This window comes from Siphateles boraxobius, unplaced genomic scaffold (genome assembly GCF_051911475.1).
Source record: "Siphateles boraxobius isolate OS27281-9 unplaced genomic scaffold, OSU_SipBor_1 5, whole genome shotgun sequence".
In the NCBI taxonomy this organism is placed as follows: domain Eukaryota; kingdom Metazoa; phylum Chordata; class Actinopteri; order Cypriniformes; family Leuciscidae; genus Siphateles; species Siphateles boraxobius.
In genome coordinates, this window is record NW_027509141.1 from 25,505,307 (window position 1) to 25,531,561 (window position 26,255).

Consider the following 26,255-nt stretch of genomic DNA (forward strand, 5'->3'; position numbering starts at 1 on the left):
AGAGATACGTTTTGGCGATAAAACGCCTGAAGTGGCGTTATCTGTGCTCCTCCGGTTTGATTGGCGGAAATAAGTACTAAATATGGTAGGGCTTTGGCGCGCAGGCCATCTTAAAGACCCCCGAGAGGCCTTGGCCGGCTCAAGCGGGTAGGTGGGCATGTAATTGCAGTTATTGTCGTGGCACGCGGGGCCAGATGGGGTCTAGGCTGAAATGATGATGGAGGCCATATTTTCGTGGCCTCAATATCACTTCTCTTTGAGATGGCTATCATGGTGAAGAGCTCTATCTGGGCTCTGGCAGATAGACTAATTTATCTGGATATATCCTGCCATGCTACTAGGATGTAGAAGGTGTCCAGCAGCCTAGGACAATGCATCATGACACCCAGCTGCCTGAGGGCTTATAATAATAATAAAAATTTGCATGGCTGATATTATAATTGGACCTTTTTTAAATAAACAAAGGCAGTGCCTATAGATATCCATCTGCAGGGAGGATAAAACAACATCTAGAATGTAAAAAGTGCTTTATATCAGACTAACCGATGAGACTGTCTTTTATAGCAGTATGTTAATGGATTCCAATTTGCTGAGGAAAAACGGTGCGACAACTGAGGGAATTATTGCCTGCTGGTGGCCCATTCAAGGCTAAATAGAGCACCGGGAAACGTATTTATGACCCTCATCATGTTACTGCTGAGAAAGAAGGAAAGAGAAAAACAGAATATCTTCGTCTATTTTTAGTCTGGTATTATCATGATCACTTCCTTTCAAAAGTCTTCAGAAAGCCCCTTTTTTTCCTTCTATCAAAGCTGGAACAATAGCTGCCTGTGGACAGCTCCAGAGAGAATCGCTCAAGCACAATGAAACGCGGGGTGCGAAACTCACACCCAACTCTGGATGACATCAAATCACAAATATGTATAGTTCCATCTGCACTAAAGTGGATCATAATGACACTTCTTGAATAGTCTCATTTCTTTTAGACAGCCACTACAATATTAAAAGCACGATATCAGCATTCACAAAACAAACAATAAAAAAAACAATTTGAATAAAAAAAAGTTAACTATATAAAGAATTTTATTCTTATTTATTTTGTTTTTGTTATCTATTTTTTAAAATTATATTTCAATTGTAATTTATGTAATTAAAACTAACAAAGTAATTTGAATATTATATACTATACTCGATGGATGAATTGATGGATGGATGGGTGGATAAACAGAGGATGCTGATGACATTGTCCTTTTCAATAAAAATAAGAAAATGATTAATAATTAAATAAATGATAATTTATTAAAAAATCTTTTCATCCATTATTTATCCGTATTCAAGATAATCGCACTGACTTATGAAGCTCTCCGGTTGATTCTGTCAGTATCTCTGGAATTCTAAGAACTTTGTTAAATAATACTGCCCACCCTTCAGGCTGTTCATACACATTCATGCATCATGAAAAAGTGACAATAGCTCCATGCTCCCTCTAGTGGACTGGGACAATGTCCCTGCAGTCCATCCTCTCACAAATATTCCACACGCTCATTTGCATTTCCTGTTCTGTGCACTCCTGCCAGAGGCAAAACACACCGTCTTAAAAGTGATCCTCTTATGAACATATGAACAAATCACCCAGTGCACTGGCACACAAATAACACAGAAACAAATGGCTGCATATGCAAATGAGGACAGCTGGGCGTACAACAGGATCAGATGTGAGTTTAGCATTTTAAATGACTGATTGCCTTCCAGTGTTGGAAAGTACATGCAAACTAAATGCACTTGAATGGTGAGCGCATTAAATTCAATATTGGCCATAAAACATTGTGCGTATTTATTCTATGTCACATAGGGACGTGCAGCATCTGATCGTTTAAAACACATTTAACCAAGGTCTAATGGTCCAAGTATTTAACGAACGCATTAGATTATAAGCCAATTAATTCAATCACAGACCAAAGAATTTTAATTTCAGTTTCACTGGCTGGGATGGAGACCGATTACACTAAAACTCATCAACTTCACTCATTATTTGGAACATAATACCAGATCTGAACTAAAAATGGCTTGTTGGATGGATATTTGTAGTGGCCCTCAACACTAATTAAACAGTTACAGTCTCAGCTTCATTAAGTTCGGATCATCAACGACTCTTTATTAAGAATCATATGGATTTCTTCTTGTATATGAGAACCATTTTCCTCTATTTCCCAATCAAATTAAGAACTCAAAGAGACAAAGGCTGTACATACTTACAGTGCAAGTGGAAACAAATGATATTAGGGCTGTGAAAAAATATCGATTCATCAATGCATTGCAATTATTTGTTTCTCAATTCAATATCGATTCATCAAATCCTATGAATCGATTCAGCCCACCGGCCAGTGGCGGCGCTGTGGGCAACACTCTAGTGAGAGCGTTCAGTGTTGTACAAGACGCGCTTTACCAAAACAGCAAGATGACGGACAGTAGCTGCACTCCATTCAAGCCTGCACCGCCAAACCGGGACGCGATATTTTTTTTCACAGGATGGTAGGGGAAGACTCATGAATATTCATTAGGGAACTCATGCCTGATTGGTCTGATGACCTACCCCCTAACCCCGCCCCTAAACCTACCCGTCACTGGGGGTCTGATGACCTACCCCTAACCCCGCCCCTAAACCTACCAGTCACTGGGGTTAAGACCAATCAGGGATGAGTTCCCTAATGAATATTCATGAGTCTTCCCCTACCATCCTGTGAAAAAAAATATCGCAACCGGGGAACGTTAGGCAGATTTTAGGGGGGCTGAAGCTACCCTGCTCCCTGATGAATGCAAATTAGTTCAAATCTCCCGAAATCCAGAGTTCGCGAGCTCCAAACCGCGTAGGGCGAGCACGACAGAGAGGAAGAGAGCGAGAGTCCTTGCGTGTGTGTGCAAATGTGCGCGCGTGTGCCTCACTAAGCGCATTTTTTTTATGAGTATGCACATTTTGTGTTTCGGTTTACATTTCTTTTATAACTTAAATGTATAGGAAGAAAGAAATACACTTTCTATTACAGTTACATGCACTTTAGAGGTGTGTTAATAAAGCACCTGTTTGTAGTTGTGGTTTGTATTCAACCCATGTACAATATTGTACAGTTTCTTCTGCTAAATAAACCATGACAGGAACCATGCTGGGGTCAATTTGTTCTTAAACATTGGTAATACTGCACACATTATTTAAAAATATACTCAGGTACTTAATTACTTGCCTGTTTACTAATTATTGAATCGATATCGAAGCTAATAAATCAATATCGAATCGAAGCCTCAAGAATCGAAATCGAATCGAATTGTGAAATTCCTAGCAATACCCAGCCCTAAATGATATGATGCTATTTTTTGTTAGGTTTTATGTGACAGTTTTGTGGGTGCTCTCTTCACAGCGATGAAACAAAGAAGCCTTGGTGAGTTCAACCTTTGCTTTGAAGTGGTTGTTTGTTGCCAGCGAATTAAATAATTCCATATAAAGATGAAAGGTGAATAAAATGTCAGCAGAGGCATGCTGGTTTGTGCAGTTAAGCTGTTGACGGCAATAGAGTGTTAGAAGTGAGCAATTCAGCACACACACACACACACACACACACACAAAAAAAAAAACGTTCAAAACTGACTCTTCAAAAGTGTGGTATTGTGCAGGCACTACATTACTGAAATCTAATGGCAGGGGACAACTACATTACTACTGAAGAAAATGGTAGTGCCAATACCTTGGCTCAGCTGTCAAGCCTGTAGGTGGTTGTTTACTGGCCTACATCAAAAGATATACAATTTTGTAAAAAGCATAAAATGTTTTATCAAATAAAAATAAATACTAAAAATATATTAATATAAAACTAAATAAAGAGCAATATCTTTAACATACAATAACTTAGCAATAACTTAACTGTTATTTTTTAACTAATCACGGCTGAGATTGCCTTCAGTCTCATATTGCTTTTATAAAACTGTTCGATGGCACAAGTGTGTGTGTAAGTAAATACGAAACAAAAAAGGAGTCTTTAAAAACCCTCTTTTGTGCGGAACTACTTCTTTCCATCGCGAATTCAAATCTCAAGTTGACAGTTTAACAGTTGAGCCCAAGCCTCCATTACTAATAAAATATAATACTAATACTAATAAAGAAAATAAAAGTAGAGTAAGACGGCAACATTTTCACTTTCTACTGCTTTTTGAGTCGGCCATTTGAGACCTAGAACAAAGTGTCCATCTCTCTTACAGCAGACATGGTGCCCTTGCATTGTTGCTTTATATAAGCACAAAAAATCCTAAGGGACACGGAGCCTAGAGTTTAACAGAGAAAAATCTGTAGGCTATTTTTGAGGGTCATAGCATGACTCTACCAGCAGAGCCCTGTCAGAACCAATGGGCTTTCACCATCCGCCTTTGAGTGCCAGAGTGGCGAACTTGAACCGGTCATTGGTCTCACTTTCTGCTGTTTGAGATAGGAGTCATTTCACTTCAAGGTGCTGCACCTACTGTCTGATTCCAACTGAAGAAAACATCCCATTTCCAGTTTTTAATGCTCCTTAAAGGAACTGAACAACATGAGGTTGAGTAGAGCTGTCGGTAGGGCTGGGTATCGAGTTCGATAAATTTTAAGGCACTGACCGAATTGCTTGGATAACATCAAGTATCAAAAAATGTCTTGCCGTTCGGTACCAAATTTCGATACCTAAGGGGTTAATCTCATCAATGTCAGTGAGCCAATAAGCATGCAGCAAGATGTCTAAGCATCCCAAACCCCATAGATGGAAAAGATGTGGAAAAGATTAAAAGTGTGGCCACATTTCATTAGGCGGGAATAAACTTAAGAGCAGAAAGTTGCTCTGTCTTCAACTGCAAGAAGAACTGGAGGGCGTCACATAAATGAACCGAAACACTGATAGGCTACTTGACTCACAGACATGAGAAATAGGCCTAGGCATTTACTGTAGAAAGCTTGAAAGACACTATACTGCGGAGATGACGAGTCAGCAATGTCAACTTCATTTTTGCAGCCAACACTGACTCAGAAAACACCAAATTATTAATAAACAATTAAAATGTCTTCTCGCTATTTTATCCCGACACATTCATAATATCATTAGGATAATACCAGTACTTGCCAGTACTTTGCGGCAAGCTTTATGTGTGCGCTTGAGCGTGAGGCATATATTCCACCCCCCAGTTCCCTATTATGAGTCATTGAGTCTGTAAAATAAAGTCAACAAATTGAAAGAATAAAACCAAAGTTTTTTTATAGGTAATATGTAATGTAATCTTGTTAAAATAGATTTCATAAAATTGGTATCGGAAAAGTATCGTTCAGGAACTGATATCGAAGTCAAGGTATCGGTATCTAAAATTGTTTTAACGATACCCAGTCCTTGCTGACGGTTAGCACACATGCTCATGCAAATAATATGTCACTGTTTTTGCCATTTGCCATTTTCCAATCCTATTTCCATCTTCTCTCCCAAATATTTAAGAACTTGCTCTACTATTCTATATCAATAAGTCACAGAAAGCCAATAATAACTGTTTAAAGGTTACCTGAACAAATTTCAGTGATGTCTATGCTGTGTTGATCTGAATATTGCCAGCACAAAGAGTCAATTTTCATAATTAAATCTATTAAATTCAATGAGCAGCAACTGGTCCAAGATGATAACATTGATCGTGAGGTTACATACAAAGACAGGTGCTTATTCTTTCATGCATTCATTCGACTGTGTCAGCATTTACCGACTGGTGCCACTGGAGAACGCAGCCATATGTCACATATAACATAAAAATAAACTCGCTCATGCACAGGAGCTTCAAAGCAAGAATACAGCCTCAGTGATTCAGATCATCAGTGATTCAGATCATATGACAGTACATGCAGACACAAATTCCATTTCTCACAAACAACAATGATTACAATTAAATCCGAGCTACTGCATTTTTAGTAAACCAATGTATAGGTGGAGATGAGCTATTCCCACATTCTGCACTGATTGTGAGAGAAAATCTGTATTAAAATCATATAGTAAAATGTGCTAAACAGAGCTACCACACTCTTACTGGTACCTGATAGTATGACTAAATTAGACAAAATATTTAATAAACAATGCATAGCCTTTCAAATTCTGAGAAGATTTATGGAGCTTTCTGCCAAGCAAAGATCCCATTAGTTTATGAAACCGCTAAAGACCAATAAGCAACTAACGTTTTGAGACATACTGCAGCATCATTAAGGCTGTGAAAAAACATATGCTTAAACATATGTTTAAGTAATATGACTAATTAATGAACTATTTTCTATCATGTTGAAGATTGCAAATACAGTACATAACAGCTTCTATCAACTAAGCATTTAATGTTTTAGATAATCTAAATGTTTTATATTCTATTTATAATGATTTATTAGGATCAAGGATACTTTTCCACAGATTTGCTGATGATTCATGTATTATTTTATCAAAATGTATTATATATATATATATATTTTTTTTCTTTTTTTTAAAATTATGATTCATATAAGAGATATTATAAAATAGACATTTCGAGTCTCAATAGCTGGTTTATGAGCAAAGTTTATTTATTAGTTAAATCCTGCATTAATAACTTATATAAATGTGCGTTATCTGTGTATGAAGTACAGGGTATTTTTACTATAAATTGTGATGTTTTATCATTACGATAACCATGGCAACAATAAGGGTTGCCCAATGTCAAAATTTGCATACATCTCAACAACCTATGACACTTCATCACAAAGTTTAAAACACCAAAACAGTTAAATGAGGTTAGAAGCACAAATCCCATCAGTGCACTGAGTGAAAGAATAATGCTGTGCCGCCACGCTGAATCCTGCTCGCCTGACCCCAGTTCTGGAGTATGGCTCTCGCTGGCAGGCTAATGTGAAAGCCTTCCTCCTAGGAGGCATGGCACTACGCCACCTCCCATTACTGTCACTGACACGACTGCTGCCACCGAGCTCTAAAAACACATCCAAATCACATTCACACACACACACACACACACACACACACACACACACACACACACACACACACACACACACAAAAAGGATGCTGTTGCGTTAGTTCTAATTGTGGTCTGGGGAGCACAATCTATACTTGTCCAATAGAGAGAGAAAGAGAGAGAAAGTGTGATTAGTCATGGTCCGCTCTAGAGGAGTAACACGTGACCAGGGTGACCTTGAGGGAGGGTCACATGACATCGAAAGGGTGTCCCAATTCCCTTTAGTCCCTCCCTCCCCCCTGGGACGAGGCACAGCGGGCGGCAGGGGAAGATGTGCAGGCGGACAGAGCTCAGGGGCACATGGAGACATCATCACAGCTGAGAATGAGGCTTGTTGACAGTCTTTTTACTCACTTGATAAATCACAATTTGAACACACAAACATCCATCTATGAAATTAGTAACAATAAACATAAATATTAACAATAAAGATAGATAGTTTATGAACAATGAAGACAGACAGATAGACATAGACACCAACAGTATCCATCATATCTATCTATCTATCTATCTATCTATCTATCTATCTATCTATCTATCTATCTATCTATCTATCTATCTATCTATCTATCTATCTATCTATCTATCTATCTATCTATCATCATCCAATCAAATGAGCTTATTAACAACAAAGATAAAAATTAACAAATAGATAGTTAGTTTATTAACAATAAAGACAGACAGACCGATAATATTTTACTTAACAAGATTAAAATGACCTTATTATCACTGATGTAATTTAAACTACAAACATCAAACTATTCCTTCAGAACTGACAGTACTGTCAATACTGACAGTAACTCGCGATTGAGCGGCAAACTGATGTGAATGTGCTCTAATTCTAAATATTGTTAGGGGAGCGGCCAGCCTCTGTGGCTCGATCCAGTGCGTCATCAAGTAGGGGCGTGTCCAGGAGCTCAGGGGCTCCAGTGCGTCATCGAGCCCCGTTCTAGACCCTCCCAAAAAATCCGGAAAATAGTAATGGTGAAAAACTGTTTAACGGTCTAACTCCACAATTCAGAACTTCACAGTTCACAGTCTTTGTAATATGTTTTAGCAATACATTTCTAACATTTATAATGTGTTTAGAATTTATTTTTAAAATTGCCTTTACAGGGACTTTAAGTGTATGTTTGTGTCAAAGAAAAACCCCCAAACAGGAGTGCATCTTGTATCTCAGAGAGAGGGCATGTTCATTCAGCTTGACAAACAGCGGTACGCTCAATACAGACTGAAACTGCTGTCTTATACCGTTTCTAAAAATAGTCTCGCCGTGACATCACCAGAGCTACGCAAACACTGTCCACTTTGTTTTCAGTCTGCGTGCGAGATATCTCAGGGTAGAGAGCCAACCTTATCCCTCTGCCCTCGGCTTAGAGACACAGCCTGCGGCAGACTCACAGAACATGCTAAATGTGTCTGCCTCAAACAGTCCATTAACTCTCTATGCCAGACATCAAAATACGTGACCCAAGATTTGCTCCTTGCATGTTGTGATGGCTTTTTAAAATGTTAAATGATGCGTCAAGCTACTGCAGCAGTCAAGTTGTCATGTATGAAATTAAAACGGGGTCTTACCCCACAGACACGGGTAGAATAACAAGCTGTCAATACCGCTCTCCTTCATTTATTTGACATCACGCTTGTGTGATCGCACAATACTGAATGCAATGCTGAGGTTTATAATATCTGTTGTTTTATATAAAAACAAATGCAAAGCTCAATATTCCCCTTATCTCAAATGAGTCATGGCACAATTACACACACTCACATGCACAATTCAAACATGTACTCACAAGTGGTAGCGATGACAAGCCATGAAGTCGCTGTGTCTCTGTAAGTCTCTTGTGCGCTGCAAACTAAGCTTCAGTCTCACACACACACACACACACACACACACCTCGTTCCTCTCAAACACTCGCATAAGTGCTCGACTCATTCAAGCATAACCTCAGCGGGGCGGCAGACCTCACGGAGTGTGTGATGTAATGTGCATTTCAAACATACACACGTACATCTCAGTGATGTTTCCAATGAGATTCACAGATTCACACATTCATTTTCATGTGATGGATGAAAAGGTGATCATTTTATTACTGAGAAGGAATCATGCTATAGGCACATCTGAACCCATCCTGGGTTCGATTTGTTTTTGTTTACGTCTCATCTCTTCAGTCCTGGACTGTAGTATGGTTCAGGGAGCCAGAGACCTAGTTGGCAACGTGGTTGCTATAGCAACAGATTCTGTTTGTGAGGCTGGACCAATCCGAACGAACGTGGAGCATCCCTAATGACACAAACGGATTCATTAAGAACTAACAAAAGATTATGTGAATAGGCAAGCTGAAGACTTAATTATGCTGGGAGGGAGGAAATACCTCTTGATTCAAGAAATGTTTTAATTACCAGTCGGCGTCTTTAATCTAAAATTGCAGGCAGTGATTTAAAGTTTTTAATTGTTGGTCTTCATCTCTTGATTATATATAAAATTGCTGTGCCCAATTAAAATGTTTAAATTGTTGGTCTGTGTCTCTAATATAAAATCACCGGTCATGATTTGAATTTTTTTAATTGTTTGTCTATGGCTCTAATATTAAATCGCTTGTCCGATTTTTTTTTTTTGGTCTATATCCCTAAAATAAATTCTTGGATGCCATTTTAATATTTATATTTATTCGCTACAATTTTTATATAAAATCACTGGGCACATTTGACACTTTTTTAATTGTTTGTCTACATCTTTAATATATAATCACTGGTTGTGATTAATTATATTTTTTATTGTATGTCTACATTCTTAAATATAAAATCACTGGTTGTGATTATTTTTTTTTAATGATGGTCTACATCTCTAATATAAAATTGCTTGGCCCATTTAAACTTTTAAATTGTTGGACTAAGTCCCTAATTTAAAAGAACTAGCTGTGATTTCATTGTTTTTTATTTTTATCGTTGCTCTCTAATATAAAATAGCTGGGCCTGATTCATTTATTTTGTCCCTTTTTTTACATCCTTAATGTGAAGCTGCTAGCTGGGATTTAATTTTTTTTAATTGTTGGTCTACGTCTCTAATATAAATATCGGTTAGCCCAATTGGGTTTGTTTATAATTGTTGGTCTACATACCTTACATAAAATTGTTGGCACCATTTTAATTTTTTAATTGTTGGTCTATGTTGGGTGCCATCTTAACTTTTATAAAATCTCTGTGCCTAATTAAAAAAAAAAAAAAAAGATTGTTGTTTGTCCACGTCTGTAATACAAAACCGCTAGATGTGATATCACTATTATTTTAATTTTTTTTTACTTTTGATCTACATCTCTAATATTACAGGTTGAGCACACATTGAGAGCTGACAGTTTTACCCGTTTTTGTGGGATGTCTCAACAAACAACATCTCCTGTCCCGCTGGGACACTCCTGCATGTACCTGTCACCTGGTAACAACAATGCAATGGCACATCCACATTACCAGTTACCATAACAATACCTGTCAGATAAAACACATTCCCAACATGCACCAGGAGACTTAACCGGCTACCACACACCTTAATACCTCCACAAGCTGACATAGCACTTAACACGGAGAAGGGCTTTGGAAACATCTCCACCTCTGATATAACAAGGTCAGGGCCTTTGTTATGCTGATTTAAACTCTCGAAGGAGCATTGCATTGTGGGATCAGATCTTTCCAGGGGTAGAAAAAAGCACAGTAACGAGGCTGTACACCTCCACGCAAACACGCTCATTATGGAGCCTTGGTGGCAGGCATGAGACCGAGACCTTTGGGGCTGGTGTTGTTCATGCATGTATGATGGACAGGGGTGGGGAAGGAAAGCTGGAGGTGCATCCATCAGGGACACCAGATTTGATGTAGCGGTCAAGAGATGCTGACATACTGATACATCGAAATTATGTGCATTAAATTTGCATGCTAATGCAATGTTAATGATCATTCACAAATACCAAAAACAAATCAAATCGATATCACCCACGAAGCTTCATATATACATTTAGAGGAATGCATTACACATTTAATGCATGTTGTATGAGATGTGAAAAGGACAAGCATTGGCAGTCTGCTCAGAGCCCAAACCAATTACTGGATCTCTCATGTCTATAGGTGTGAGCTGAATAATTTGACACCGTAACAGATACATATGCATGTAAAAATCAAACAACATGCTACAAACCAGGGATGTGCAAAACTATTCAAAATCAACTAGTCTGTGGGTTGTAGAAAACAACCTTGCATTTTTACAGTAGGCTGGTTTCAAGGTTCATCTAAGCAGTTTGGGGACATTCATGTTCTTGCATTCAACAACAGCTGGACAGAATGCAGGATGTGAGCATTTTTAAAAGTGATAATTATATATATATATATATATATCATATATTTTCAGCAATGATGATTTTTTTATGTTCTGCTGGTCTAGTCAAGACGTTTAAATTGTTGCAAAAGATTATGTTTCAAATAAATACGGTTCTTTTAAACTTTCAATTTATTGAAGAATTCTAAAAAAAATGTATCACGGTTTTCACAAAATATTAAGCAGCACAACTGTTCTCAACATTGATAACAATAAGAAATGTTTCTTGATCAGCAAATCAAAGCAAATAAAAATGTTAATATTTCACAATATTACTGTTTTTACTGAATTTTGATTAAATAAATGCATCCTTGGTGAGTATAAGAGACATTAAAATATCTCTCCGATCCCAAACTTTTGAATGGTATACAAGTACATAATCATGATATAGTATATGTATGGAGCCCCTAAAGGGACCTATGCAAAAATAAAAATATACAGACTTTCACATGCTCACGAAAAATTTTCACGTTAGCACGAGATACGTTTCTCGTGAGCATGTGAAAGTCTGAAAATGTTTTTTTGCAAAGGTCCCTTTAGGGGCTCCATATTACGAGCATGTAAGCATGAGATATATTACATGCATTACGATAAATATAAAAATGTGTATTTTTTATTATATTATTACAAAAGAGGATATGCAACAAAATGCTACTTATCTATAAAATATGCATGCAAAATATTTCTGATTAGTTTGTAATTTTCAACACATTTTTATTGATACTATCAACTGTATTAAGACTGCCACAAATACATTTTTTTTAATCTAACAGAACATTGTCTACTGCATGTTCGCCATCTAAATAACATTACCTTGGTGACATTTCAGATGAACTAGTCAACATCATTGTTGGATGACTAATCACCCATCCCAACTCATGTCTACTGCAAACTTGGTAAACACAAACATACATCCTGAGGTGAAGTACAGAGGGAGCAAAACATCTCACAAGAGCTCTATCTCTGATCCCACTTCGATTCCTGGAAATAGCACTCATTCACTTCCCTGGAGAGGATGGCTGAAAAGTGTGAGTGTGTGAGTGTGTGAGAGTGTGCGTGTGTGTGCGTGTGTGTGTGCGTGTGTCTGTGTGTGTAGGGCGGTTTCAAAGAGTCCTGTCCCCAGACTTATTCACTCAGTCAACTACTTGTGATCAGAAATTAGCCTTGGCTGAAAAGGCCATGCTGAGATTCTCTTTCGGCGACATTCTGCCTCTGCTCTCTGAGGCTCTTGTCTGAGGAGCTGAAGCAGGCTAATCTCTGCTAGCCTTGAGCTGTTCGCTAACAATACAGCACTAAGGGAGAAAAGATTACTTACAACTGAACATCTATTACGGAGGAATGATTTATTGATTTGCTGAGGGGTGGAAAACCAGGGGGAGGCAGGGGCTTGATACATTGGAGAGATTTGCAGAGGAGGCAGGAGTGTTCATGAGACAGAATTGAGGTAGACATATTCATGAGGCAGAACTGATACAGAAGTCTTAATGAGGAGAACTTGAACTGCGCGCCAACTGTCACAATTGAATTGAGAATTGCTTTTTAAATTCCATTTGCTGAATCAGACAAACAAAACTGCGGATGGATGGATGGATGGATGGATGGATGGATGGATGGATGGATGGATGGATGGATGGATGGATGGATGGATGGATGGATGGATGGATGGATGGATGGATGGATGGATGGATGGATGGATGGATGGATGGATGGATGGATGGATGGATGGATGGATGGATGGATGGATGGATGGATGGATGGATGAATATAATTACAGCTAGTAAAATGGGAATTTTCTGAACCAGGTTCAAATTGTTGCCAGATAAATGCATAATTTACAGTCCGGGGACGCGAACAGCTCCAAATAGAATGTCACCTGTTGTCATCTCAAGACTACTGTAATTATAATGACATGCCATGAACACAGCATAAATTCTTCTTCCTGACAATCCAATGCAAATTTCAGTTCAACTTCCTGGGAGTTGATTCAATTCGATTCAAATTCACACTTAACATAAATCCTTGAAGCTGAAATCAGCTCATCATGAGGAACTCAGCCTGAAATATACACGTCAACAGCTTTCCATGACTGTGTGCACCGTATATATGCGTGCACACACGCGCTCATGTGTCGGTGACAAGGCACCGAACACCTGACACCTCATCATCTGAAAGAGGGAATGAGAGTGAAACATATGGAAGATATATTTGCATGCCTCACATCTCCCTGACTCACTTAAGAGTCACGCTCAGTCTTCAGCTCTGCTCTCCGCTCAGAGGATCACTCAGACTGTGTGTATGAATAATGGACGCACATTAAACCCCAGATGTGCAGAGGGAAAGAAAGAGAGAAAGATAAAGAGAGAAGAAGAGAACTGAAGTCGCTGCAGGGGACAGACAACTGTGACACGGGGGGGCTTGGACAGAATTGAATTATAACTTGCGTGATCCAGGGCTCATTTTAAAGGGATGATGGCAGAGGTTTAGACAGACTCGTACAGCCCGTGTCTAATATCTGTTCCTGGATCAGTGTGCAGATGAGAAGTAATAGTGTGTCTGTATATGAGGAACTCGAAAGCTGCTTGGCTCTTCTAATACACTGTCTCCCTCCTCTGGAAGAGAGCCATGGATGCTGCCAACAACAGTCCAAACAAACAACAACATATATTGAAATGTATGAGCCATAATAACACACAATTAATAAAATGCCATGGCAAACATTAAAATAAAGACAATGGAATAAATAATGGAATATTCCATTTAATAATGGAAAATAAATCTATTTTTCAAATATATACCCTGAATGCAATGCAACTTGTTTTAAATAAAAGCATCGACCAAAAGTGTAAATGTAAATATTGCAAGTCTGACTGAAGATTTTAGAAATCTATACATGAACTAATGCATTTTAACATTAGATAACTGTCTGGTTGATGAGAGTCCGAATTATTTAACATGACCAGTAGGGGGCAGTGTTTTCACACATCTATCACCCCATATGTTTCTCTGCATATGTATTTCTGAAAAGTTTATGAGCCATCCATAAACATGCTCAGATCATCAACACCAGAAATGAAAATTGTGTGTATGTTCCATGTCCATGAGTAAAAAGCAGCAAGGGTGCAGATGAGGTGACAGCCATGAAATGAGTAGGACACACAATTTCTGCACTGACAGAGCGCTCTCTGAAGACATCTTCAGATGTTGTCTACAAAAAGACACACAGCGGGGAAAGTTGGAGCCAATTCTCCTTGTCAAAGGAAGCCTGCCAGGGTGTACTGCATCGCTTCAATCACAGCAAGACGACCAATGATGATTACAATAACGCTAATTTAAGGGCACAATTGCTTCCATTATCATCACAGTTAATCACTGAGGCTAGAAGACTAGTGCCGACAGGGAACTGTCAGAGTTAAATGAAAGCTGGGTGTCAAATTGTACAGGTCACTGCAAAAACGACCTTCAACAGAACAAACTTCTCCTTCTGACAGCAGTAACACGAGCGCTTCAACTGAGACGTTCGATCTTGAACATCAGCATTATCCTCACACAGAGAAGAGGAGGAGGATATGTCAGTGAGTTCTATCTTAGCAGGCGATCCGCAACTGCACCTGTGTAAAACGCACTTATGCTACAAAGAAAAGCAGAAAATGGCATATTGTGAATGAATGCAAATTAGATCACAATTATGCATAGAGACACATGCGTTCTTTAAATATCGATTACAAAATGACTGCGATCAATCACGTCCAAAGGTCACCAGAAAGAGAGTAAGCGGCCAATTATTTCAATTTGCTCTGTGCCTCCATCTGCACATACACGCAGTCGGATGTCCACACACAAACACTGAGTCTTCTGAGATTTCATTGTTCAGAGTGAAGATTGGCAGAATCTCTTCACTGCACATTCTCCATGTCCCTCTCTGGGAGTTTTATGATTGTCTGTGATGGAGACAATCTTTCAAATCAAACCCCTTTAGGCTGAGGCAACAATTCCAGACCCCTGAATCTGCTCAAATCTCCCACAATCCCAGTGTCTTTGCAGTACTGAAGCACCACACACTCAGCTGCAAACCAGCACATTTACACACATTATACAATAAGTCCACAACTCAAATCTGCTCTGTAATACAAGCTTAAAATTAGCTACCTAGAAATGACTTGTTCACTCTCTCAAGTTGTTGAAAATATTTTACAAAAATGCACCTTTTATGCAAATTTAAAGATTCCAAATTTTGCTTTGGAGATCTCCTATAATAGGTTTACATGGATCTAAGATAAAAAAAAACTGACATTTTCTCATAATAAACATAGCAGTATTACCTCTTTCTTTCTCACAGTGTCTGAAACAGTTCAATAAAGGATTCGGTCTCTCTAAACCCCTCCTTTCTGAGAGCCTACTCTGCTCTGATTGGTCAGATGGCCCAGAGCATAGACCATTATGCAAAGTTCTTACACAACTACGACTCTGTTCTTTCTTTTGGGAGAGAATAACAAACAAGCTATATTTATGAAAAGTAATGTCCGAAAAAGCATAACAGGGCCACAGAAGGGCAAATAGTAATGTACTGTAGTAGTATATAAATGATCTATTGTAAAATGCAAATGTCAGAGCAAGTATTCACTGTAGACCAGAAGACATAGCAAATGTGACACGTGACCACATAATCATATTTCAGGTAATTGAATCATCAATATCACACAATGTTTAGTGAATCAAGACCTTTGCAATCAACTAAATGTAATATCGGTCTACTGAGGGAAATAGAGAGCAGAACAAAACACCAGACGTCCTTCAAGAAGCAATTAAACAGACAAATTCGGGCACATACTGGCAAAAACATAATTTTATGAGGTGGAATGGGATTGGAAAATGTCACAAACCAGATTCGCTCATATGCTCAGATAGCTCAATGTGTCAGAACACAAGCGCTAGCTAACTAGCTCTGACACGAAAACGCATTTTAACATCCCACAAAGAAGTCTAAGTTGAATTGCTAGTCTAAATGCTGTGTCAATTCACCATGTCCCCACAGAAACAGAAGTCTTGTTATTATGCAATACATCCTCCACTGCAGCTAGGACAATTAAAACCAGGCTAAACCGGCAGCCTTATAACTGACGCTTGCGTTTAATTAGAGCGAGACAGAAGGTGAGTCTCAAGCTCTGTGCAGGTCTCTGGTGCTTTCGTAGCACTTCACCTCTATAAGACTCTGTCTTCGCTATTTACTACAGCATCTCGCCTCGTAGCAGGACCCGTGTCTCCTTGGAAACAGAGATTTGGCTGTGATTTGTGTGTATGTGTGTTTGTGTGTGAGATACCGCCTGTCCCCTCAGCTCTGGTTGGTGAGACTATAGTCAAGCAGCTGTAGCGTGTCCATGGGAGCTGATAGAACACATATGCCAAAAGACGCATCCTTCACATAAGCACGCGCACACTTGACTTCCTCCCGAAAGGAAACGTTAAGTCGGCAGGCTGCTGAAAAGGGGTTTGTCACTAGGATTGTCATGATAAGAATTTTCAATAGTTAATACCAGTCAATTGTATGATTATCAATAACGATATTCAATATCACCACAATATTCAATAGCACTGAATATGCTGTTGAACACACTCCTTTAAATATTAGAGATATTAATGTGAATTATGTTAGCCTTTTCTGCTTCAGTGTAAAAAGGTAATCTCACCACAATGACTATTCTTTGCAACTGCAACTTTATATCTCAAAATTGCTGCGGAATCTCACATTTGCTACTATTCTCTACTAACTGCAATTATTTCTAAAGACTGAAATTTATTTCTCAAAACTGTAACTTCATTTCTCATAATTTCAAATATCTCACAATTGCGACAATTTCTCATAATTGCAACTTTATTTCTAATAATTGCTACTATACATCGCATTTGAGACCTTTTCTCTTATTTGAGACATTATATCCAAAAATTACAACTTTAAATCTGGCGTTTGCGAATATTTATAGTCAATTGTGATCTCAAAATTACAACTTAATTTCCTGCAATCATAAATTTAAATATCACAATGTCACTTTATATCTCACTAACTGTCTCCCAACTACAATATATTTTAATATCTCATTAACTTCATCCTACAATTACTAAGTTTTTAATTAATAAGTTGTATTTATTAAAATAAATGAAAACAACAACACTAACTTGGTATCTTTATTTATTTAATTCAGTATTGATTTAGTGTGAAGTACCAGTAGTTTTGACATATTGTAGCAACTGGTCTGGTCTACGGAGGAACATCTAACTGGCAGTCACGCTCCGTCTTGCTCTTTCTCAGACAGACTTGTTATGATGTTAATGTCATTCCTCTCCTCTTCCTCTCTCACTACCATCCCTTTCTTTCTGTCATCTCTGGTCCACTGAATGCTATGCTCCGCACTTCCACACTTGCCTGTCAGGAGGACTTTAAAACAACTTGCAATTTGCTTTTCCCTTTGATGGAAAAGGTTGGTCCGAACCATAGAGCTTTAAACTCCTAAAGCTTTAAATGACCTCTTGCCGAATTTCACCGCTGACCTTTTAGGGACAAACCAAAGTAATGAGATTAACGTTTTGGAAAAACTTATATTTCATTCCCTTTCAGCCTGAATTATGCTGCTTCATGACGTTCACCATCGCGGTCCTTGTATTGAATTTCCTTACAATGTACCTTTTTCCATTCTTGTTCAATCATGGATTCATTCTTTACACCTCATTCAGTGCCTCTTCACTTCAGCTTTTGTAATTTTTTGAGACTAAAAAAATTATATAGACGCTTTAATATTTCGCTACAAATATGATGTGTGAGATGTCCTTGGGGACTGAAAACGGAGAGAGGGAGAGAGAAGGAAAGAGAGAGGTTGAGAGGGCTAGAGTGAATGTCAGCAGCCGTGCGAGCTGTACGTGTTTGGACTCAGGATGAGAAAGCGATCAGACAGAGAGAACAGAATAGTAATGATTAATGAGAGAAAGTGAGTCGTCTTAAAAGTGATTTGCCACATCATTTTATCAAAATCTTTAGACATAGGTGTGACTGCATTTACAACCATTACAGTTGCTCACTAGCATTGGTTGTGTTTTGGATGCTGTTTCCATGCACTTACGGACACATTCCTAGATCAACATCCATGTAATGTGAACATTGCTATGGCGGCCTCCTCGCTCCAAAGGAAAAAGAACTTTAAGTGAGCATTCAGAAGAAAAAAGGGAATTACTATCTCATTTGTGACCGTCTAAAACACGACAAATTGAAAAGTTAACTTGATAACATGGCAGCTAAATTTAAGTCATATTTCCTTTTTATAATATTATTTACTGTATAGTTACTGGCTACACGAGAGTAATATATAATACAAGTAAAGATAGATAAATTACCTCACATTATTAAAATTCCACCCGCATTTGGTGGGTTGGCGGGTGTTAATGTCAAGCCCTGTATATAATATTATATGTGTGTGTTTACACATACAGAGAGATATAATAAATACACACATTTATTATAACCAGGAAAGAAAGAAAGAAAGAAAGAAAGAAAGAAAGAAAGAAAGAAAGAAAGAAAGAAAGAAAGAAAGAAAGAAAGAAAGAAAGAAAGAAAGAAAGAAAGAAAGAAAGAAAGAAAGAAAGAAAGAAAGAAAGAAAGAAAGAAAGAAAGAAAGAAAGAAAGAAAGAAAGAAAGAAAGAAAGAAAGAAAGAAAGAAAGAAAGAAAGAAAGAAAGAAAGAAAGTTAGAAGATCGATTTTTATTTTGCAGTACAGGATGCTAAAGTGCTGGGGCCGGAATGAGTCTTTTTAAAGTTACGTAACCAGTAAGAACTTCCATTGCCTGAATTTCTTTAGAAAAATCACAGTAGCGGACGGTCAAAAATTGATTCACATCAGCTGTGTGCTTATTTATCACATATCCTCAGAGAAAACTGAATTTTCTATCCAAGCCGTCAATGAGCCTGAGGAAAGCCTGCTGTATCAGAATACTCCTGTAACTGATAAAAACCAACCTCAGCTGCATATTGCTTTCAGACTGAAACTTTTGTATTTTTCAAAGCCAAAAGAAAAGTTCTAAAGAAACTTTTTAGCTAAGATTATAGTTTGAGAATGACAACGAGATGAGATATTATCACCCTTATCGAAACATGTGCCATGATTTAAAAGTGTTTCACCGCAAAGAAAAGCCAGCGCTCTGAAAAAAAAAGATTCTCTCCACATAATAATGATGGGGTGGAATAATTGCGCAAACTAACTGATTAAATTCGGCAGTGTGTGAAGTTGGTGCGATTACCATAACTCATTATATTACCTATTTAATTTTGCACCCCTACTGCTTTGGTGAAATTTAGATCAGTTTAGTTTGTTTGGCCTGAAGGAAATGAGCTTCTTTAATACTTTTTCAAAAGCACAACCCTGGACACACACACACACACACACATCCAGGAATGTAGAGAAAGATATTATTTGAAAGAGTTTCAAGATCCTTCACATTTCTCTTTGTTACGATATTGTACATTAGCAAATAAAAACTTTTTAAATCTTCGACTACACCCAAATTCACGATGGCAAGCCTTGAGGATACACAAGATTCAATTTGAACACACGACACTTCAAAGCTGCTTGTCCATTGTGACAAGATCCAAGAAAATATCAAAATAAAGCCTTGATCAATACGGCTTGCGTCCACACAATGTTTATATGCTGCCATTGTCATAGGAAAGGTTTATGTTGCATATGTAAATGACGTTCATATGCAGCCAGCCTGGAGTCATGTCGAATAATTGTATTTACCAGGACTGTACTGTAATTAAAGGTTTCACTGCAGAAGATAATTGCTATAGAACATAATTCATTTTCACTGTACAATTTAGCTTGTATTACTCTTTTAGGCATTAATGAAATGACCAGATTGCACAGCCAAACACCATTTTCTGTGGCAGCATGAGAATAAAAAAGCACAGCTAAAACATCAATAACACACCAGCTGTGAATCTTTTGCTCTACTTTTTGTTGTGCTAGTTTTAAAAAAAGGAAAGAAATGTGAAATTGCTTAAGACACCCATCTTTTTTTCCAACCAATCACTGTTGATTGTGTTGATTACCTTATCACAATCACTTGACGTATAGCCTCAAAAAGACTTTCTGAACTTCTCACACACACATCTGCACATGTAGGGTACAACGGGGCTAAAGGCACACCCTTAGAAAAAGCAGCTTTTTCAGTACTCCCATAGTGATTACAGAAAAAATATACATGTTTTTATTGAACATTGACGGAGCAACAGATTTTGTGTGCAAATGAATCATAAAAGTGGTTTGTTTACTTAAAAATCTTTTAAACGAATGAGGTGGCAAAGTGGGCCTTTAGCCCACTCACCAGTAGCTCAGCAAAAGGCTCACCAGTATGGGGTAAAAGGCATATAAAGTATTTATACAAATATTTTAGCTAAAATAATATGTTTTTAATAATGTCTAAGTTAACACTTGTTCAAAACAATCACTTTTGCAAAGTTTGTCATAGTTTACACAAAAAGCAGCAACATTGAAAATAAGAAATGTTTTATAAGCACCAAATCAGTGACACTGAGTGATCACGACACCCATCACCATCATGTGACAATGAAGACTGGAATAATTGCTGCTGAAAAATTTCCTTCGGAATAAATTACATTTTAAAATATATTTTGTACGATAAGTAGAAAAATTGCATAAAAAAGAAAAAGAAAAAAGAAAAGAGGATTTAAGGTTAGAAAGCATGAAGCTGGAGGTGTCAGGATACAGTCTGTCAGTCAAGTTAGAAGCAGCAAGCAACGTGTTATGACAACGACGTCTTAGATAGTCTGATGGCAGATAAAAATAAATTACTTTTGAGTGATTTGTAACAAAAGTGCACAATCTAATTCTATCTCATGCTAAACACGGAAGCTTGAATGTGTGTGTGGCGTGCTAGACCAAACCTCATTGTGTCATGCACGCACATTGAGCTACTTCCTTTTAATGGTGGTATGACACCTGCATGACAGCTGAGGTCAAATAAAGAATTGGGCTTAGGATCCCTGAGATCAGCTCGGGACATCCCTAATTGTAGTTCCTTAGAAAGTTTCCGGCAAATTGAGTAAATTCACTAACCAAAGCCAATTGTTACTTGCATCTGGCACTTGGCGAGTGCTAATTTTAGATTTTGGCTGTTGGTTTCCAAGAATTCGTTTTTCATGAAACCTTAAAGCTCTCATCACAGATGCACATGATTGTGTTCAGTGGAAGAGGGGAGGGAGCTGGAAACATTTTAATCAACACCTGAAAGCCAAGAGGGAGTACATATGTGTGAGTAAGGAGGCTGTGTGGCTAAACAATGAAGGAATGAAATATCAATCTGTCAATTACGTTCCCTCTCGCCCCACATCGCAGCAAGACACACTCTCTGTGATTAACCCGGATGCAGAGATAACAAGCATCCAGTGTCGGCAGAGTGACCACCGAGAGATTCCCATAGCATCAGCCTTAAAGGTGCAGTATGCAAGATTGACAGCTAGTGGTTGAAATGGATCCAGTCCAAATTCAAAATATTGGAGAGAGTTGTTATTCCCGCCCCCTCCTGCTCAGACTTGACGCTCACGTGGGTTGCCAGATTGAGGACTTTTTATTTGATTTTTGAGTTGATATCGCGTTTTAATATATGGAGGACCAGCTCTACCATATTTAAAAATAAATACAGAAATAAATAAATGCTCAATAAATAAATAAGCATACAATTAAATGTATATATCTCTTAATAAGCTTCTTTATTTATTCACCTTTGTAATAATTACCTTATATATTTATGTGTATGTTAGAATATTTTTGTCTGTTTTATTCTTCCTTTGTATTTTTTTACCCTATTTATTTCTTCAATGCTATTTATTTCTGCCTGTCGTTTTTACATTTCTGTATGCATTTCTGCCTCATTATGCAAATGAGGAGGGGCTGTCTTAGGGGGTCAACTTCTGCCCATTGGTTGGTTAGCATTTTACTGCATCGGACGAATCTACATGCCACCGGCCACAGTCACAACAAAGATGGCTACCTACGATGAAGTTGCCAGTGAGCTGAGGCATTTAGCAACTGTTTTTGAAAACAATGCTAACGTTATAAGTATTGACTTTATTATTTTCGTTTGGACGCTCTGACAGAACGTGTGTTTCAGTTAGCGGCACACATGGACACAGATGTCGACAATGTCGTTTTTCAGAATCTGGAGGAAGCGGTCTAGCAGTCTATTAGCAGCTTCCCTTAAGAGGTCGGACACTGAACGTCTGCCTGCTGAGTTTGAAAACAATGCTTCTTCTTCTTCTTTGGATTTTTACGGCAGCTGGCATCCAATGAGTTGCATTACTGCCACTAAACAATGCTTTATGGCGGGGAAAAGCCATGTAGATTCTTCCGATGCAGTAAAATGCTAACCAACCAATGGGCAGAAGTTGACCCCTTAAGACACAGCCCCTCCTCATTTGCATAATGAGGCAGAAATGCATACAGAAATGTAAAAACGACAGGCAGAAATAAATAGCATTGAAGAAATAAATAGGGTAAAAAAAAAAACAATGGAACAATAAAACAGACAAAAATATTATAACATGCACATAAATAAATACTTTAAAAAAATAAGTAATAAATAAAGTTGAAGATTATAATGAACAATAAATAAATAAGGTAATTATTACAAAGATGAATAAATAAAGAAGCTAATTAAAAGAGATATATACATTTATGTCTCACTGTATAATTTAATTTCTACCTACATTTATTTGTTTATTGTATTTTTTGGGGCAATTAATTGTATGCTTATTTATTTATTGAGCATTTATTTATTTTTTGTATTTATTTTTAAATATGGTAGAGCTGGTCCTCCATATTAATATGCTCCCGTTCATAGAGATATTTAGATGGCTGTAGAAGTGTTTTTCAGAGAAACGAGTATGTGAACTCAGTATCCTAAATATCTGGCAACATATTATGGTATTTTTATGATTTAGTACAGTCAAAAACTTACATACAGCACCTTTAAGGAATCTAGTAGATGGAGGTTAATCAAGTCTACAGCCAAAAATACCCATAAATCCTGGCCAGCAGGATAAAAAAAATAAAAGAATAAAGGCTCCTGAACAACCAAAACCCACACACACACACACACACACACACACACACACACACACACACACACACACACACACACACACACACACACACACAGAGAACTTAGTCAGAGTCGCCTTCATTTAAATCCAATTTATAGAATGTAACAGTTTCAAAACGTATTAGGTTCTATTGAAATAATTTGTGAAATTTTTTTTTACTTATAATTTATTAGACGTCTTATGGCTATACATATACATATATATATATATATATGTATGTTCATTTTAATTTTATGTATGAGACTACAGAGAAAAAAATTCTTACTGACATTATCTGTATAAAATTATAATCCAAACTTCATGTCACAACCCGGTAACTCTCTCATGGCACATATACTGTACATTACATCCCTCAAATTCTCATTTCCATTTGAGTCAAATCAAACATGGCTAAAGTTTATAATAAATCATTACACTATGTGAACATTTCAGAATGTGTTTCTTTAAACAGAATCTTCAGCCTCGCCAATTTCCATTCAATGGCATACAATTAAAGCACTAATTACTGTGTAATCACGTTAGCTATGCCCAGAACAACAAACTAGCTGAGCACAGTGGCAGAGAAGCCACAAGCTGGGGGTGCTGCGCTACAAGTGGTGGCCTATGGAGAGAGTCTGACAGGATGGCTTGTGATAGCTTGGCACAGCGGGCACATGAGCTGTGGCATGTGCCCCACCATATCAACACACCAGCTCACAGCCGCGGGTCACATACGGAGACTTACGCGACCGCACATGTTCAACATGGGGATGGGAACAGAGAAGTTTTACAGGAGCTGTCTGATCCTACTCTGTCAAGATCACATCTGTCAGAGAAACACACGAAGCAACACTGCAAACCCCTGAACTCAGGGCTGCCCTCTCGTATGCGGTCTTCACAAACCGCAATCACAATGAATCAAGCTGAGAGTGAGCCAGAGGCACATTGTGACACGACGTGGGGATAGAGAGGAAGACAGAAAGAAGAAAAAAAAAAAAAACAAGAGAGCAGTGAGAGAGCGAGCCTTGGCTTGTTATGTAAGACGGCCACTATTGCACAATGCTGTAGTAAATCCATGCGTACCATATTAGGATGGATTTTAATGAGGTAACAGGGACTAGGGTTCCACTGGCATGAAAATTAATTCTTCTGCAGGCTCGTGAGGGGTCAGCTGGCGAACAGGAGCATCATAAAGGTACACTGAGTAATTACAGTTCGAACTCCAGCTGTCAAATAAGCTGCCTTTATACTTGTATTTATGGGAACTGCCACATTAGGAAGAGTACTGTGATATGATAAGTAGTCTAGGGAGAAAGACAAACAGAGAGAGAGAGAGAGAGAGAGAGAGAGAGAGAGAGAGAGAGAGAGAGAGAGAGAGAGAGAGAGAGAGAGAGAGAGAGAGAGAGAGAGAGAGAGAGAGAGAGAGAGAGAGAGAGAGATGCAGAAAAATACATGAAATATTTTGTGAGAAATTACTAAAGCAAATTTTTTAAAACTGGACAATTGTCCTCGCACAGTAAGTCTCATGTTTCAGCTCTTACTATTCATTTTGAAAAATTGCTTAATTTCGCAGTAATATAATGTTAATGTACACACACACACACACACACACACACACACACACACACACACACACACACACACACACACACACACACACACACACACACACACACACACACACACACACACACACACACACACACACACACACTAAATTAATACATTTTTGACCAAAATCAATTTATTTACATACTATCTTCATAGATACTTTAATAATTACTTACACAGCATAACGTGTTAGCAATCAAAAGACTTCTAAGACTCTTAATGGCTGTGTTTCCTGTAACAATAATGTTTTTGGGTTGGTTGCCAGAGATTTCATCAGAGAATCAGATGCTCTCCACACAGACATGAGTTGCAGGCTACTCTCTTCACTGAACCGCATCTGAGACTTGTGAGAAAAATGTTTTGTTTGTGACAGTCTGCTTCTAAAACTGTATTAAACATGAACTGCACCTGACTTTAACTTGTTTAGATCAAATCAGAGTGATGAGGAGTGAGGACGTGGAAAGAATGCGAATTCAAGTCCAGTGTCACTTTCCTACTCCTTCTACCCTCTTCTTCCTATCACTATTCGTAAACTTCCGTTGTCCTACAGAAGTAGCTCTCCTCTGAGAGGGATGTGATTTATTGAAGTTTGAGAAGCTGTGTGCTAAAGAAAGACCAACAGAAAAGAAAATGAGGAATAATGCTTCCTTTAGAGTACGAGAGAAAGATGTTAGGCGACCATTTTCAAAAGTACCACACCAGAGGAGTCATTCCAAGAACAGTGTGTGCAAACAAAACACCCTCGACGCATAAAGAGGACCAGTCTTCTGAAGGAGGAGGTCATTAAGTAGACAGCTGGTGTCAGGGTGGGCTTTATTTGCTCACAAAGACCTGTTTTGCTTTAATCCACCATGAGCTGTGATGTGTTAAATTGCACCGGTGTCAGAAAATAACAGGCCTTCACACAATAACACACGCCCTTGTCATTAGGAAGGGCTCACGCAGAACCGCCGTCTCAAAGTAGGAGGGCGGGAGTGGGGATTCAAGTCAGTGTTGCTTTCGCTGCAACGACACGTAATTTGCCTTCTGCAGCACTGAACAATGTGACACTGCAATTATATAAGTCACATCGGATCAATTAAGACAACAAAGCCA

At 38.1% G+C, this 26,255-nt stretch overlaps 1 protein-coding gene across 5 annotated transcripts in view; it reads right to left on the reverse strand.

Annotated features, from left to right (window-relative positions):
* Positions 1-26,255, reverse strand: part of iqsec1b (IQ motif and Sec7 domain ArfGEF 1b) — a 178,749-nt gene that overhangs the window by 70,760 nt on the left and 81,734 nt on the right. The window contains exon 1 of one of the 5 annotated variants that reach the window (XM_077203575.1): positions 8,835-8,994. The exons of the other annotated variants lie outside the window; for them this stretch is intronic. Within the exon in view, the coding sequence (XP_077059690.1) occupies positions 8,835-8,977 (143 nt within the window). The 5' untranslated portion in view covers positions 8,978-8,994. Of the gene's footprint in view, positions 1-8,834; positions 8,995-26,255 lie in introns of those variants that run through there. 5 annotated transcript variants of the gene reach the window in all.